This window comes from Otolemur garnettii, unplaced genomic scaffold (genome assembly GCF_000181295.1).
Source record: "Otolemur garnettii isolate 467f Iridium unplaced genomic scaffold, OtoGar3 scaffold00211, whole genome shotgun sequence".
Lineage (NCBI taxonomy): Eukaryota > Metazoa > Chordata > Mammalia > Primates > Galagidae > Otolemur > Otolemur garnettii.
In genome coordinates, this window is record NW_003852606.1 from 818058 (window position 1) to 831828 (window position 13771).

General features: G+C 53.7%; 2 protein-coding genes across 5 annotated transcripts in view; one reads left to right on the forward strand and one right to left on the reverse strand.

The window, feature by feature from the left end:
- Positions 1–2548, forward strand: part of IL4I1 (interleukin 4 induced 1) — an 11008-nt gene extending 8460 nt beyond the window's left edge. For both annotated transcript variants that reach the window (XM_023507879.1, XM_012812507.2), the window contains 3 exons: positions 677–745; positions 1068–1204; positions 1599–2548. In XM_023507879.1, coding sequence (XP_023363647.1) covers positions 677–745; positions 1068–1204; positions 1599–2532 — 1140 coding nt within the window. In that variant the 3' untranslated portion in view covers positions 2533–2548. The remainder of the gene's footprint in view (positions 1–676; positions 746–1067; positions 1205–1598) is intronic.
- Positions 2549–2821: 273 nt separating this feature from the next.
- TBC1D17 (TBC1 domain family member 17) overlaps positions 2822–13771 on the reverse strand; it is a 15136-nt gene continuing 4186 nt past the window's right edge. For 2 of the 3 annotated variants that reach the window (XM_023507877.1, XM_003801541.3), the window contains 14 exons: positions 11914–12037; positions 10581–10788; positions 9932–10043; positions 9684–9842; positions 9189–9317; positions 8995–9098; positions 8336–8430; positions 7737–7853; positions 7554–7654; positions 7357–7456; positions 4921–5018; positions 4644–4760; positions 3561–3647; positions 2822–3474 (listed from right to left, as the gene is read on the reverse strand). In XM_023507877.1, coding sequence (XP_023363645.1) covers positions 3277–3474; positions 3561–3647; positions 4644–4760; positions 4921–5018; positions 7357–7456; positions 7554–7654; positions 7737–7853; positions 8336–8430; positions 8995–9098; positions 9189–9317; positions 9684–9842; positions 9932–10043; positions 10581–10788; positions 11914–12037 — 1749 coding nt within the window. In that variant the 3' untranslated portion in view covers positions 2822–3276. The remainder of the gene's footprint in view (positions 3475–3560; positions 3648–4643; positions 4761–4920; positions 5019–7356; positions 7457–7553; positions 7655–7736; positions 7854–8335; positions 8431–8994; positions 9099–9188; positions 9318–9683; positions 9843–9931; positions 10044–10580; positions 10789–11913; positions 12038–13771) is intronic. The other variant, XM_023507878.1, reaches the window with a different exon arrangement.

Below are 13771 nucleotides of genomic sequence, written 5' to 3' on the forward strand. Positions count from 1 at the left end.
AGTTGGAGGTTGCTGTGAGCTGTAATGCCACGGCACTCTGCCCAGGGGGACAGCTTGAGGCTCTGTCTCAAAAAAAAAAAAAAAAAAAGAAATAGGCAAAACAACCCCCAGCTGGGATGATAGGTGATAACCCAGGTGGGCTGAAAGCTGGTGCAGAGGGGACGCTAACAATTTGGGAAGACCTACTGGAGTGGTGGCACCTGAGTTGCAATGGAGAGTGGAGACTGAGGGCATAACAGAGGCAAAAGCTCAGGGACTTGGCTTGGTGCCCTTAGCACAGTGGTTATGGGGCAGCCACATGCACTGAGGCTGGCAGGTTTGAACCCAGCCTGGGGCCAGCTAAACAACCATGACAACTGCGACAAAAAAATAGCCAAGCATTGTGGCAGATGCCTATAGTCCCAGCTACTTGGGAGGCTGAGGTGGGAGAATCACTTAAGCCCAAAAGTTTGAGGTTGAGTCTCACTCTTCCTGTGAGATGTGACGCCATGGCACTCTAACAATGGTGACATAGTGAGACTCTGTCTCAAAAAAAAAAAAAGCTCAGGGGCTTGAACCAGAGGGGTAAATGGTCAGCCATAGGCAGAACCAGGGAAAGAACCCAGGTTCAGGCTCTAGGCTCAGCCTCCATCCTCCTGCCCTGGCAGCTTAGCACTGTCTGCTTGTTCCACAATAGGCCCTCAAAGACCTCAAGACAATGGGCTGCAAAAAGGCAATGAAGAAATTTGAAAGGCACACACTCCTGGTGAGTGGGGGCCTCAGCTTTGCTGTCTGAGAAATGGGGGCAAAAGGGTGCACATGGGGCCTTCCCCCCAAGAGTCAGAGAGCCGGAAGCCTGGACCACAGTCCTGCCACCTCCTCCCTGCCTGACCCAAAGGCTGGACATGCCCCTTCTCTGGACCTCAGTTTCCCTCATCTGTCACAAGAGAGAGACCGGATTGCTTCGGTCCAGGGAGGTGCCTTGAAACTGGGAGGCCCAGCAGGGGAAGGTTCCTCATGAGAATGAGAACGGAGCAGGCAGGTGCAGCCTGCCTGGGCCCTGACTTTGGCCTGCGCCTACCCTGCAGGAATACCTCCTTGGGGAGGGGAACCTGAGCCAGCCGGCCGTGCAGCTTCTAGGAGATGTGATGTCCAAGGATGGTTTCTTCTATCTCAGCTTCGCGGAGGCCCTTAGGGCCCACAGCTGCCTGAGCGACCGGCTCCAGTGAGGGGCGGGGCATGGCGGGGCGGAGTGGGCGGGCAAGTAATGGGGAGTAGATGGGGCCATGGGGGATTGGGCGGGTCGAGCAGGCGGGAAGGGCGTGGCCTGAGCGGTGAGGAAAGTGGCTAAGGGGTTGGAGAAACGTTCTACCCACGCTCGCTCAGGTATCCCAGTCCTCCGGAACTGGTAAGAATGGTTCCGGAGAAGGGCGTGGTCCAGGGGAAAAGCGGCAGGGTTCTGGGGTCACACAGAACTCGGGAATAGCAGGAACGGGCGGGGGCTGGGAGAGGCAGATAGTGGGCTGGGTTAGCGGGGAGCAGGTAGGTGCCGCCAGGGTCAAGTAGTGAGCGCTGGTCGGGGCCGGAGAGCCCGGGTCACGCTTTCCACTTGCCTGCAGGTACAGTCGCATCGTGGGCGGCTGGGACCTGCTGCCGCGAGCTCTACTGAGCTCGTTGTCGGGACCAGTGCTGCTGAACGCGCCGGTCGTGGCGATCACGCAGGGGTTGCGCAATGTGCACGTGCAGATTGCGACCGCTCGCCGGGCACGGAGTCTGAAGGCTCTGACCGCAGACGTGGTGCTGCTAACAGCGAGTGGGCCGGCGGTGCAGCGCATAAACTTCTCACCACCGCTGTCGCGTCGACTGCAGCAGGCGCTGCGTGCGCTGCACTACGTGCCGGCCACCAAGGTATTCCTGAGCTTCCGTCGGCCCTTCTGGCACGACGAGGACATCGAAGGCGGCCACTCGAACACAGACCGCCCATCGCGCGTGATATTCTATCCGCCGCCGCACGAGGGTGCGCTGCTTCTGGCCTCGTACACGTGGTCGGACGCGGCAGCCACGTTTGCAGGTCTGACCTTGGACGAGGCGCTGCGCTTGGCGCTCGACGACTTGGCGGCTCTGCATGGGCCGCTCGTGTACCGGTTATGGGATGGCAGCGGCGTCATCAAACGCTGGGCAGAGGACCCGCACAGCCAGGGTGGCTTCGTGGTGCAGCCACCAGTGCTCTGGCAAAACGAGAAGGACGACTGGCAGGACTACAATTGGGCGGTCCCTTACGGCCGCATCTACTTCGCGGGCGAGCACACGGCCCTCCCCCACGGCTGGATGGAGACGGCTGTCAAGTCGGCCTTGCGGGCCGCCATTAAGATCAACAGCGGGGAGGGTCATGTGTCCGTGACCCCCAGCCCAAAGCGGCCCAGCCATGCACGCGCGCACTCAATGGCCAGTAGCGCCCCGTGTGACCTGGCGGCAAAGGGAGATTCCACCCAACTTCCAATCCTACACCAGTTATCTCTCCCGAACACCACCCACAAAAGAACCTCGGATTAAAATATTTTCGGAAAAAGCTGTGTGGTCCAGCCTCCTCCATGGCAGTTTCCCAGTTTGCTCTGAACCAAAGCGTTTAGCCCTCTAGTCAGAAAGGCCTCGGCTCTGCTGGAGCCCAGAGCTAGCTGCCCCTTCCATCATCCTGGACAATGGTGCTCCCTGGGGGGCAAGGGGAGGGACAGGATGGACACACTGTCTTGCACCATTGGGAAGGAGTCACAGTGACCATCCCAACTGACCCAAGGCTGAGGCGCAGATCTGTCCTGATGCAAGTAATGGAAAATCCAATGAACAGTGGGTTAAACATAAGTTTATTTTTCTAAACAGAAGCAGCTGGTAGGCAAGGTCACCAGAGTGTGTGTCAGTTATGTCTGGGAAGTGTCCCAGCACAGCTACTAGGTGGCAGCCCCAGCCCTGAGTCACTCCTCCCAAATCCCAAAACAAGCAGGTGAAGAGGCCCTACCTTCCACCAAACCCCATCACTCACCCTCAAGGGGTCTCTCCTGTGTTTCACTGGCCAAGAGGTCATGCTTCTGCTCTGCAGAGCCACAAAAGGGACTTCAGAGCCACTACCCCTTCCCCATCCAGGTCAAAGCCAAAGTGCAGCCTCCTTCCCTCAACAACAGGGCTGACTGGCTGTGAGAAGGGCGTTTAATGAATGAAGTCAGCTTATCAGGAGCACACCCCCTCATCCTGCCTCCGCCCTGTCCCTGGTGAGAAAAAGTGCCAGTGCTCTCGCTGACTGGGTTAGGGGTCTGCGCCATCCTCATCTTCTGGCAGGATCTCCAGGCTGCTGTCGGGCTGCGGGGCTGTATCCGTGGGCGGCGGAGGGGCTGGCGGGGCTCGGGTGGGTGACAGGGGAAGAGGGGAGGCAGGTGGTGAAGGGCTGCGGGGCTCTGTAGGCGGTGCCAGACCCAGCACCTCCTGCACATTGTGAGGCAGCTCCTGCAGGGGGAGTGGGGGTGGCAGGTGAGCAAGTGAGCAGGTGAGAAGCTGTTGGCCAAGGGCTGCGGGGAGGGGCGGCTACTCACGGGGCAGGCAGTGAGCTGCAGGTAGAGCGCCTCAGCCCGTGTCAGCACGTCCTCCACACTGAGCTTCATGGTCAATTCATTGATGTGCTATGGGAGTGGATGGGTCAGGCGCCAGGCATCACACCCTACACCAGGCGCCCACTCTGCCTCTGGCGACACAATCGAGATCAGGCAGACAAGGCTGGCCCTCTAGGGGCTCAGAAGCAGCTGGGCCATCAGGGGTTACTCTCCGCAGGCCTTCAAGAAGCACTCACTGATTGCTGGAGCTGGGACATAGCAAAGAGAAAGACCCCAGCCCTACCACTGGGTAGTGTTCTAGGGCAGGAGCAGGTCCCCTGCTCTGTGACGATACTGCTGGGAGTGGGCATAAGAAAAACTGACCCTGACTCGGCGCCTATAGCTCAACCAGCTAAGGCGCCAGCCACGTACACCTAAGGTGGCGAGTTCGAATCCCCAGCCCGGACCCGCCAAACAACAATGACGGCTGCAACCAAAAAATAGCCGGGCGTTGTGGCGGGCACCTGTGGTCCCAGCTACTTGGGAGGTGGAGGCAAGAGACTCGCTTGAGCCCAGGAGTTGGGGGTTGCTGTGAGCTGTAATGCCACGGCACTCTGCCCAGGGGGACAGCTTGAGGCTCTGTCTCAAAAAAAAAAAAAAAAAAAGAAAAACTGACCCTGACCCAGGCCCAGCCTGTGGTGCTCCTATCAGTAATCCCATTCCAATGGCCAGGCTCAGTGGCTCATGCCTGTAATCCCAGCACTTTGGGAGGCCAAGATGGGCAGACAGCCTGAGCTTACAAGTTCAAGACCAGCCTGAGCTAGAGCCAGACCTCATCTCTAAAAAAAAATGGAGCATTGTAGTGGGTGCCTGTAGTCCTAGCTACTTGGGAGGCTGAGGCAAAAGAATCACTTAAACCCAAGAATTAGAGGTTGCTGTAAGCTACAACACCAGGGCACTGTAATGGGGGCAACAAAGTGATACTCTGTCTCAAAAAATAATAATAATCCCATTCCAAGGACCTACTCCTGAAATTGTGGCTCCATGCCCCAGGTCAGGGGGTGCTGAGAGGGAGCCAGCCCTTACCTTGAGGATCTCATTGGAGCCAAAGCCAGACAACATGAGGGTATCCCGCTCCATGTCCAGGATGGCACAGGCCACCAGCAGGTGCAGATTGGGGCCCGGGAGCCCTGTCCACAGCACCTGGGGGTGCCAGAGGGAGGGAGGGGTCGTGGCTCTACCTAAGGTCTTCCCAAGTCTGCTGTACCTTCTGCCCACCTGCCCCCAACCTCCAAGGCCCTCCTATGGGCAGGAGAGCCCACTTCTTCCTCTTCTGGCCTCCCACCCAGCCCGGCTGGCCCACCTCCCACAGCCGAAGGACATCCGGGAAGGGAAATTCCCTCTTGAACCAGATGAGCAGCCACCGGAAGCAGAAGCAGAGAGAGCCTGAGTCCTGGGAGTCTGGGGGAGGACAGGGAACCAATTCTCAGCCTTACCCACAGCTGGTGTGCCACAAAAAGCAAGCTCAAAACCAACCCGAATCCCATTCCAGCTTACAGCATGCCTGGAATCAGGACTGAGAGGCTAAGTGATTCTCAGCCTCACCCACAGCTGGTGTGCCACAAAAAGCAAGCTCAAAACTAACTTGGATCCCATTCCAGCTTACAGCATGCCTGGCTCCTGTGGCTCAAGTGGCTAAGGCGCCAGCCACATACACCTAAGGTGGTGGATTCGAATCCAGCCCCGGTCCACCAAACAACAATGACGGCTGCAAACAAAAAATAGCCAGGCGTTGTGGCGGGCGCCTGTGGTCCCAGCTACTTGGGAGGCTGAGGTAGGAGACTCGCTTGAGCCAGGAGTTGGAGGTTGCTGTGAGCTGTGATGCCATAGCACTCTACCCAGGGGGACAGCTTGAGGCTCTGTCTCAAAACAAAAAACAAAAAACAAAAACAAAAAAGACTAAGAGGCTAAGTAATCCCAGTCTGAAGACCATTCCCTCAGACTAGCCAAGTAACTTATGTCCAGCTCAGGGGACTTCAGAGACAAGGAACAATTTGGGGGAATTTCCTATCCTGCTTTCCACATGCCACTGATGTGGAAGGGAGATATGTGAAGACCAATAAACCCAAAGAAAAATGAATCTCAATAGCTGAGCTTGCTAAAGGTTGAGAAAATTGGCAATTGCAGATACACTATTAGGAAAAACATAAGCTGGTCTGATGATTATTTGGAAAGCAGTGATGGAGAATAGTTCAAAAGCTGTGAAAATACATACTACTCTGGACACAATTCCACTTCTTGAAATTTAACCTGAAGAGGCTGGATGACGTGGCTCACACCTGTAATCCTAGCACTATGGGAGGCTGAGGCGGGTGGACTGCCTAAGCTCACAGGTTCGAGACCTGCCTGAGCCAGAGCCAAACCTCATCTCTAAAAATAGCCGGGCAATGTGGCAGGTGCCTGTAGTCCCAGATACTTGGGAAGCTGAGGCAAGAGAATCACTTGAGCCCAAGAGTTTGAGGTTGCTGTGAGCTATGACACCACAGAACTCTACCAAGGACAACAAAGTGAGATTCTGTCTCAAAAAAAAAAAAAAGAAAGAAAGGACCCAACTGTCCAGGTCAGTTAAATCAATTGTAGCATGCTCAGGTGGACAGGATTCCATGCAGTCAACAGAAGTGATATTTCAGGAGACTAAACGATACAGGGAGGCAATTTATGTATGTGTGCCCCAGGAAGGCATGTGTGCTTTCCTAAATCTTAGTTTCCTCTTCAGTGAGATGAGGCCCAGAATATCTCAGCTCTCTCCCTTGGGGAGGGGGGGTCCTAAAGCTTCAGTGAGGGAAGGTCCGTAAATAAGTTAACATTATCATCAACACATAGCTCACAGCAACCTCCAACTCCTGGGCTCAAGTAATCAGCCTGCCTCAGCCTCCCTAGCAGTTTGGACTACAGGTGCCCACCATAATACCCGGCTAATTTTTTTATTTTTTGTAGAGTCCAGGTCTCAATATTGTGCTCAGGCTTGTTTAGAACTCCTGGCCTCAAGCCATCTTCCCACCTCATCTTCCCAAAGTCTAGGATTTCAGGCATGAGCCACTTGTGCCCAGCCCAGAGAACCAGTTTTTGGGTTTTTTTTTGTTTTTTTTTTTTTGTTTGTTTGTTTTGAGACAGAGCCTCAAGCTGTCCCCCTGGGTTGAGTGCCGTGGCATTACAGCTCACAGCAACCTCCAACTCCTGGGCTCAAGCGAGTCTCTTGCCTCCGCCTCCCAAGTAGCTGGGACCACAGGCGCCCGCCACAACGCCCGGCTATTTTTTGGTTGCAGCCGTCATTGTTGTTTGGCGGGTCCGGGCTGGGGATTCGAACCCGCCACCTTAGGTGTACATGGCCGGCGCCTTAGCCGGTTGAGCTATAGGCGCCGAGCCGAGAACCAGTTTTTGAGTCTCAGCTTGAGGTGAGAAGCAGCTAGAGGGGGATAAAAAGTGGTAGGCACTACACCCTGGGTCCTTAATTCTGAAAATTATCCAGTAAACAGATAAAGAAAAGGTAAAGCCAAAATGGGATCAAGATGAGTGTGGGGTGGCACACAGGGCAAGTGTGAATGCCCGGACATCTGCATTTGCTGAGATTTTGCTCCCAACTGCAAATCTACATGTAAGTATTCTGGGTTACATACAGGTGTTTGTCTTGTTTAGATCAGAACCAAATGTTCAGAATGTCATTAGTGGCTGCTACTAGAGTATCTCTGGATCTGTAACCCCACTGTCTCCTATTCATCCATGCAAGATACATACATACCCAGAAAGTCGCATAGTGGGGGATCCAGCACCCTCAAGAGAAGCAGAAGTTGCCCAAGTTGCCGCTTCATGGTCTCTTGACTCTCTTCAAAGTTCCCTTGCTGCAGGAGGGGAGGAAGAAGGGAGGGAAGGCCTTGTGAGGAGCAGAGACCCCTCATCCTTTGAGAGGCCTGTCTCCCACCACAACCTGAGCCTCACCACAACCTCCATGAAGCCACAGAAACACCAGAAGGCATCCACCTCATTCTGAATGACGTAAAGGATCGGGGAGAGAAGGTCACTCATGCCCTGGACGTAGCCTGAGAGAACACAGGGTCAACGTCCAGCTTCAGCCCTTTTTACCCCCCAAGGGAAGACCTTCCTGCAGGCCTAGTGCCCTACCGAGGTCGAAGTGGTACATGCAGTATGTAAGCAGGATGTCATTCAGCAGGCCCAGCCCTGGGTTCTCAGGACCCTCATAGAACTTGTTGGTCCTGTCAGTGCGGCTCACATCTCTCTCTGTGGGGATGGGGTACAGGTGCAAAGGTGAGCAAGGTGAGGTGGCCTGTCCTTGCTGGCCATCAGGACCAGCCCCCAAATTTAGGACTCACTATGAGGAAGGAGAGGAGCCAGTTCTAGAAACCATCTCTAACACTCCTGCCATGAGGAACCAGCCTCACACTTGGCTCAACATATCCTCCCACCGGTGGGGAAAATAAAAGCCAGGGAGATAATAAAATCTCCTGCCAAGATCTCATGGTGAGTAAATAACAGAGCTGAAACTTGACTCTAAGGTGGCCTGAGTCCCCTTCCCACCGTCCCTCCCTGGGCTTTGCCTCCCACTGGCCATTTCCATCATTGCTCACCCCACTTCCCTCCCAGGACCTGTGTCTGCTTGTGGAGATGTAGAGGCTTCTTCCATCTCTCCCTTGCACTCACGCCTGTGCCCTCCTTGTGGTTTCCTACTCCCAACCCACCCAGCATGCCATCCCTACACCTACCGATGAGGCTGCGGTATCCGTGCAGAAGTGAGTTCCTCCGCTCCTGCTCAGGGCTCACAGATTTCCACTGCAGCTTCATACGGAAATACTCATCACTGAGGGTGAGAGAGGCGAGATGTGCAGCTCAGATCCCTGGTCACTCTCTGACCACAGAGACTCAAGCAAGCCTCCCAGTCAAACCTGCCACCACCCTTCATACTTCCCTCCCCTGAGATCACTGTGGAGACATCCTTGGGGGCCTTAGTGAAAGGCTGCCACCACCTTCCTCTTTCCTGACAGAGCACCAAGGACAGGGAGCAGCCAGGCACTGCTGCATCCTCAGTGCCTGGCAGGGATAATACACCCCAGGAGTAACAAGAGATGGGCCCTACTGGGCTATAGAACATGCTGCAAAGCTGTGACCATCAGAATAGTATGGTGCAGGAATGAAAACAGCAATGGAGGCAGGAGACGTCCATGCAGGGATAAGCACGGGTCTGGCTTGTTCACTGCCATCTCCCTTGGGCACAGGACAATGCCCCCAGCATGTGGCAGGCTCGAGACCAATGTTCATACAACAAACCCAACTGCTACCCATCTGTGCACCTAGGAAGTGCCAGGTGTTATATCCAGCAAGGCCTGGCTCCTGAGAACAACAGGGACCACAGCTTCTCACTCACGTTTTCCTGCGCACGTGGGCCTTGTGCTCCTCAGTTGAGCCCTCCCAGCTGAGGTACCCCAGGAGGAATTTCCATGCCTCGCGCCGCAGTCCTGGGTTCAGACCCTGTGGGAACAATGGGGCAAGCAGCTCAGCAGAGCCCCCTCCCAGCCCCACCAGTCCTCACACACACCCTGGCGCTCACCCTGCGCTCACCCCCGAGAAGATCCGGCTCTTCAGCTCTGAGACATGCTGAAGGCGGCCCTCAGGGCCCACATGGCGAGCCCACTCTTCCTCAGTGACAGGAGGAGCCCGCTCCACAGCCGGCCGAGGTCCCAGCTCCACCTTTGGAATACCAGGTAAGTGAGCCCAGGGCCTTGGTTGGGCTCATCCACAGCCAACTGAGCTCAGAGCCCTGCTTAGCTAGATGCACAGTTAACATGCAGGAGCAAGAAACAGCTCCTTCTCTGGGTCAGCAACAAAGGTGTCCCCCAGTCAGGAAGAGCCCTCCAGAAATAAGAGCTAGAAGGTGCTCACCAAGCCTAGCACAGCTGTGTGTACGTTCTGTGAAATCATTCCTGCCACTCACTGAGGTGGTGCCATTACTATCCCCATTTTACCAAGGAGAAAACTGACATTAAAGGGAAATGAAGTCATGGACCTAAGATGACACAGCCAGAGAGAAACAGAGAGGGTCCCCTCCATACTCACACAGGAAATGACCTCGAACCCTGGCTCTGGCTCATCATCGGGTGGTGGGGGAAGGTCAGGAGAGGCCCCCTCAGGGTGTGGCTGCAGGGCTCCCCGGAAGAAGTTGGTCACTCGGGAGAAGCTGCTAAAGGTGGTAGCATAGGGGTCCTGGAGGAAGCGCTGGGGACAAAGCCAGAGATGGTCACGGCCCACCCTTTCTTGTCCCTCCCTATCCACACCCTGCCAGGCTGGACCCCAGCGACACTCACAGACACCACATTGGAGCTGTCCTGGTCAAAGAGCTGCAGGTGGTGGAAGGAGTTGGAGAGGGCGGAGGAGTCGTGAGGGAAGACAAGGTAGAGGCGGGAGTCCTGTGGGGAGCTGGGAGGCGGGAGATGATGCACAGGTAGGGCCCAGGGGCCCCAGCTGGCCATGCCCACCCTATGTTTGTTCCAGCTGCAGCATCCCAACACACCTGGGGAATCCCTCATCTTAGGGCTGTTAGGTCTAGAGCTGGACTCTGGTGGGTGGGCACATGGCTCAGGACATGAGGACCTTTCACTTATCTGGCCAAGATGACTGACTCAAAGATAAGCCAATTAGAAGCAGCTCTGTGATCTTGCTGGAATGCAGGAGGACAATTTCTATCTACCAGGATTGCTAAGCCAGGACTACTAGGGGTCCCAGACAATGACAGAAAATCAGAGGAAAATCAAGCAACTGTATCCAACATTTTGGGACCTACGTCCTGCCTGAAATCAATACTGTCCATTGGTTTATCTGTCGTATGTGCCAGTCAACTCCTTTTTCCTTCCTTTAAATCAGTTCTTATGTTTTTCTTCAGTGCCTTCAGGACTCAGGCTGTCACTGTGGAGGGACAGGGCATGGTGAAAGGCCCAGCATGGGGAGAAGACTCACCTGGCCAACAGCAGGTAGCGGCTGAGGACACGGAGCAGGGCACGGGTGCCCCCACGGTGGAAGTGCAGGGCAGGCAGGGAGCCCCCAGCCTGGGTCACCAGAACCAAGTAGGCCCAGCTGAGGCCAGGCTTGGAACGGCGGATGGACTTGAGCTCCCCCAGACTCACGGAAAAGGCCCAGGAACCCTGGGGGGAGCTGGGCTCTGCACCTAGAGGGATGGTGCCTTGTTGGGAGAGGTGTGGGAGCTAGAGACAGCCACGTCGACTCAGGATGTTCCTTTAGCAAAGTCATCTCCTGAGGACCCCACCATGAGCCACCCCTAGGCCCTGACCTCTGAGAACTCTAGGTCACCTCACGTTTCCTTGAAAATGAAAATGAGTAAAATGGGAGGGGAGCTGGTGGACATGTGCTTGTACGCCTATTCCAAAAACTTCCCAGGCCCCCCATGACCTGCAGAGTAAAGACTATATTCCTCATCCTGGCCACTTAAAGCTCCTCTAGGCTGTCCCTGGCTCCTGGCCTGTCTCACCTTTGAGCCCCTCTTTATTCCAACCATACAGTTGAACTATAGCGCAAGGCTGATGGCTCCCTAAGCATGCCCACTGCCACCTGCCTCTGGCTTGCATGGGCTGCTCTCTCTGCCTGGGGAGAAAACTCTCAAGTTTCCCTCAGAGTCCAGCTCTGGCATCATCTCTTCCTGGAAGGCATTTGCACTTCCCAGAAGGATAACGTGGCCACTCTGGATGTCCCCAGGACCCTGTGTGATGTCAGGAAAGTGAGAGTCAAACCAAAAGAGGCAGGACTCATGTGGGGGTGCCCACAGCCAATCTGGGCATCCAGTGGAATGAGCAAGACTATGACCCACAGAGATGCTGGCCATGTTGCATCTGGGCTGACAGAGTCTTGAACCCCCTATTCATTTCTCTCCTGGGACTGGAAGATGAAAGGCAGCCATCCTTTTTTGTTGTTGTTGTTGCGACCATCTTACTACGTCACCCTGGGTAGAGTGCCATGGCATCACAGCTCATAGCAACCTCAAACTCTCGGACTTAAGTGATTTTCTTGCCTCCCAAGTAGCTGGGACTACAGGCACCCATCACAACACCTGGCTATTTTTTTGTTGTAGTTGTCATTGTTGTTTGGCAGACCTGGGCCAGGTTTGAACCCTCCAGCCTCAGTGTATGTGGCCAGCACCCTAGCCACTGATCTATGGGCACTGAGCCAGCAGCCATCTTGACTGTGGGCAGCAAAACCCTTTGGGTCATGACCACTGCAGGCAAGATGTGTCCCTCTCTGTCCACCTGTACCCTCCAGGGACACCAGCTCAGCCTACCTCTTGTGGGCTCTAAGTGACAGGACTGTGGCCGCACAGTGCTGATGACAGCCCAGTCAGGTTCATAGCCAGGGTCAAAGGTTGGCTCCTCCTCAGAAGTACAGGAGTCTCCCCCGCTGGAGTCCTTGCAGGAAAATAGGAGAAGAAAGCAAGGGGCTATAGATTCAGAGTTTTCAAATCTGAGCCTCAGAGCCAACTTGGAAGGCAGTCCCATTAAACAGAGAGGGAAAATGAGGCACAAAGAAGGTATAGCACTTTCTCAGGGTTACCCAGCACAGCCAAGAAGTGAGCCAGGGCTTGACTCCAAGTCTCCTAGCACGTGGGGAGATAAACACTACATGGCAGGTGGCTGTGCAGTGAGACTGCCACTGCTTATAGGCACTGCTGTTTCCCACCAGGAAGTGCAAATCAAACTAACAAGATATCACTTCACATCTACTAGGATGATGGGCCTCAGAAAGATAATAACAAGCGTTTTCGAGAAGGTGGAGAAACTGGAACCTCTGTACACCACAGGTGGGAATGTAAATGCTTTGGAAAAGTCTGGCAATTCCTCAGAAGGTTAAACACAGAGTTACCATAATAACCCAGCAATTCCACTACTAGGTATATGCCCAGGAGACATGAAAACACCAGTTGGCACAAATGTTCCGAGCAGCAGTATTCCCAACAGCCAAAAGGTGTAAACAACCTACATGTCCACCAAACTGAGGAATAACAAAATATGGCACATCTATACAATGGAATGCTGCTCAGCCTTAAAAACAAATCAAGTAATGGGTGGCGTCTGTGGCTCAACAGGTAGGGTGCTGGCCCTATATACCAAGGGTGGAGGGTTTGAACCTGGCCCCAGCCAGCTAAAACAGCAATGAGAATTGCAACAAAAAACAGCCGGGCATTGTGGCAAGCGCCTGTAGTCCCAGCTACTGGGGAAGCTGAGGCAAAAGAATTCCTTAAGCCCAATAGTTGGAGGTTGCTGTGAGCTGTGATAGCACAGCACTCTACTGAGGGCAACAAAGTGAAACTCTGTCTCAAAAACAAAACAAAACAATCAAGTACTGATATACCCTACAATGTGGATGAACCTTGAAAATATCCTAAGAAATCAAACACAAAGGATCACATATTAAATTCTATGTATACTAAATATCTAGAATAAGCAAATTTAGACACAGAAAGTAAATTAAAGGTTGCCAGGGGCTACAGGAAGGGAAGAATGGGGAGTGACTGCCAGCAGGCAGGGTTTCTTTTGGGGATGATGAAATGCTCTGAAATTGCACAGTGGTAATGAAATGCACAACCTTGTGAATACACTGAAAACTACCAAATTATACACGTGGAGACAGGGTTTTGTAGGCGGGAGTATGGGAATGCAATCATAGCTAAGTGCAGCCTTGAACTCCTAGGCTCAAGCAATCTGCCTGCCTCAACTTCCCAAACATGTGCACACCACATCTGGCCTACTTTTTATGATTCTTTTGTAAAGATGAAGTCTCATTATGTGCCCAGGCCATCACTGGCAAGAACATAGCTCACTACAGCCTTAATCTCCTGCGCTCAAGCAATCCTTCCACCTCAGCCTCCCAAGTAGCTAGGACTACAGGGATGGCCCACCATGCTTGGTTAATTTTTAAATTTTCTTGTAGATATGAAGCCTCACTAATGTTACTCAGGCTGGTCTTGAACTCCTGGCCTCAAGTGCTCCTCCCACCTTAATTTCCCAGCATGCTAGAAATATAAGCATGAGCCACCATGCCCAGCCTGAAATTTTTTAAATTTTACTATAAAATTTTTTTAAATTTTACTAGCTAATTGTATAATTCACAGCAAGTGAATTATATCTTTTTTTTTTTTTTTT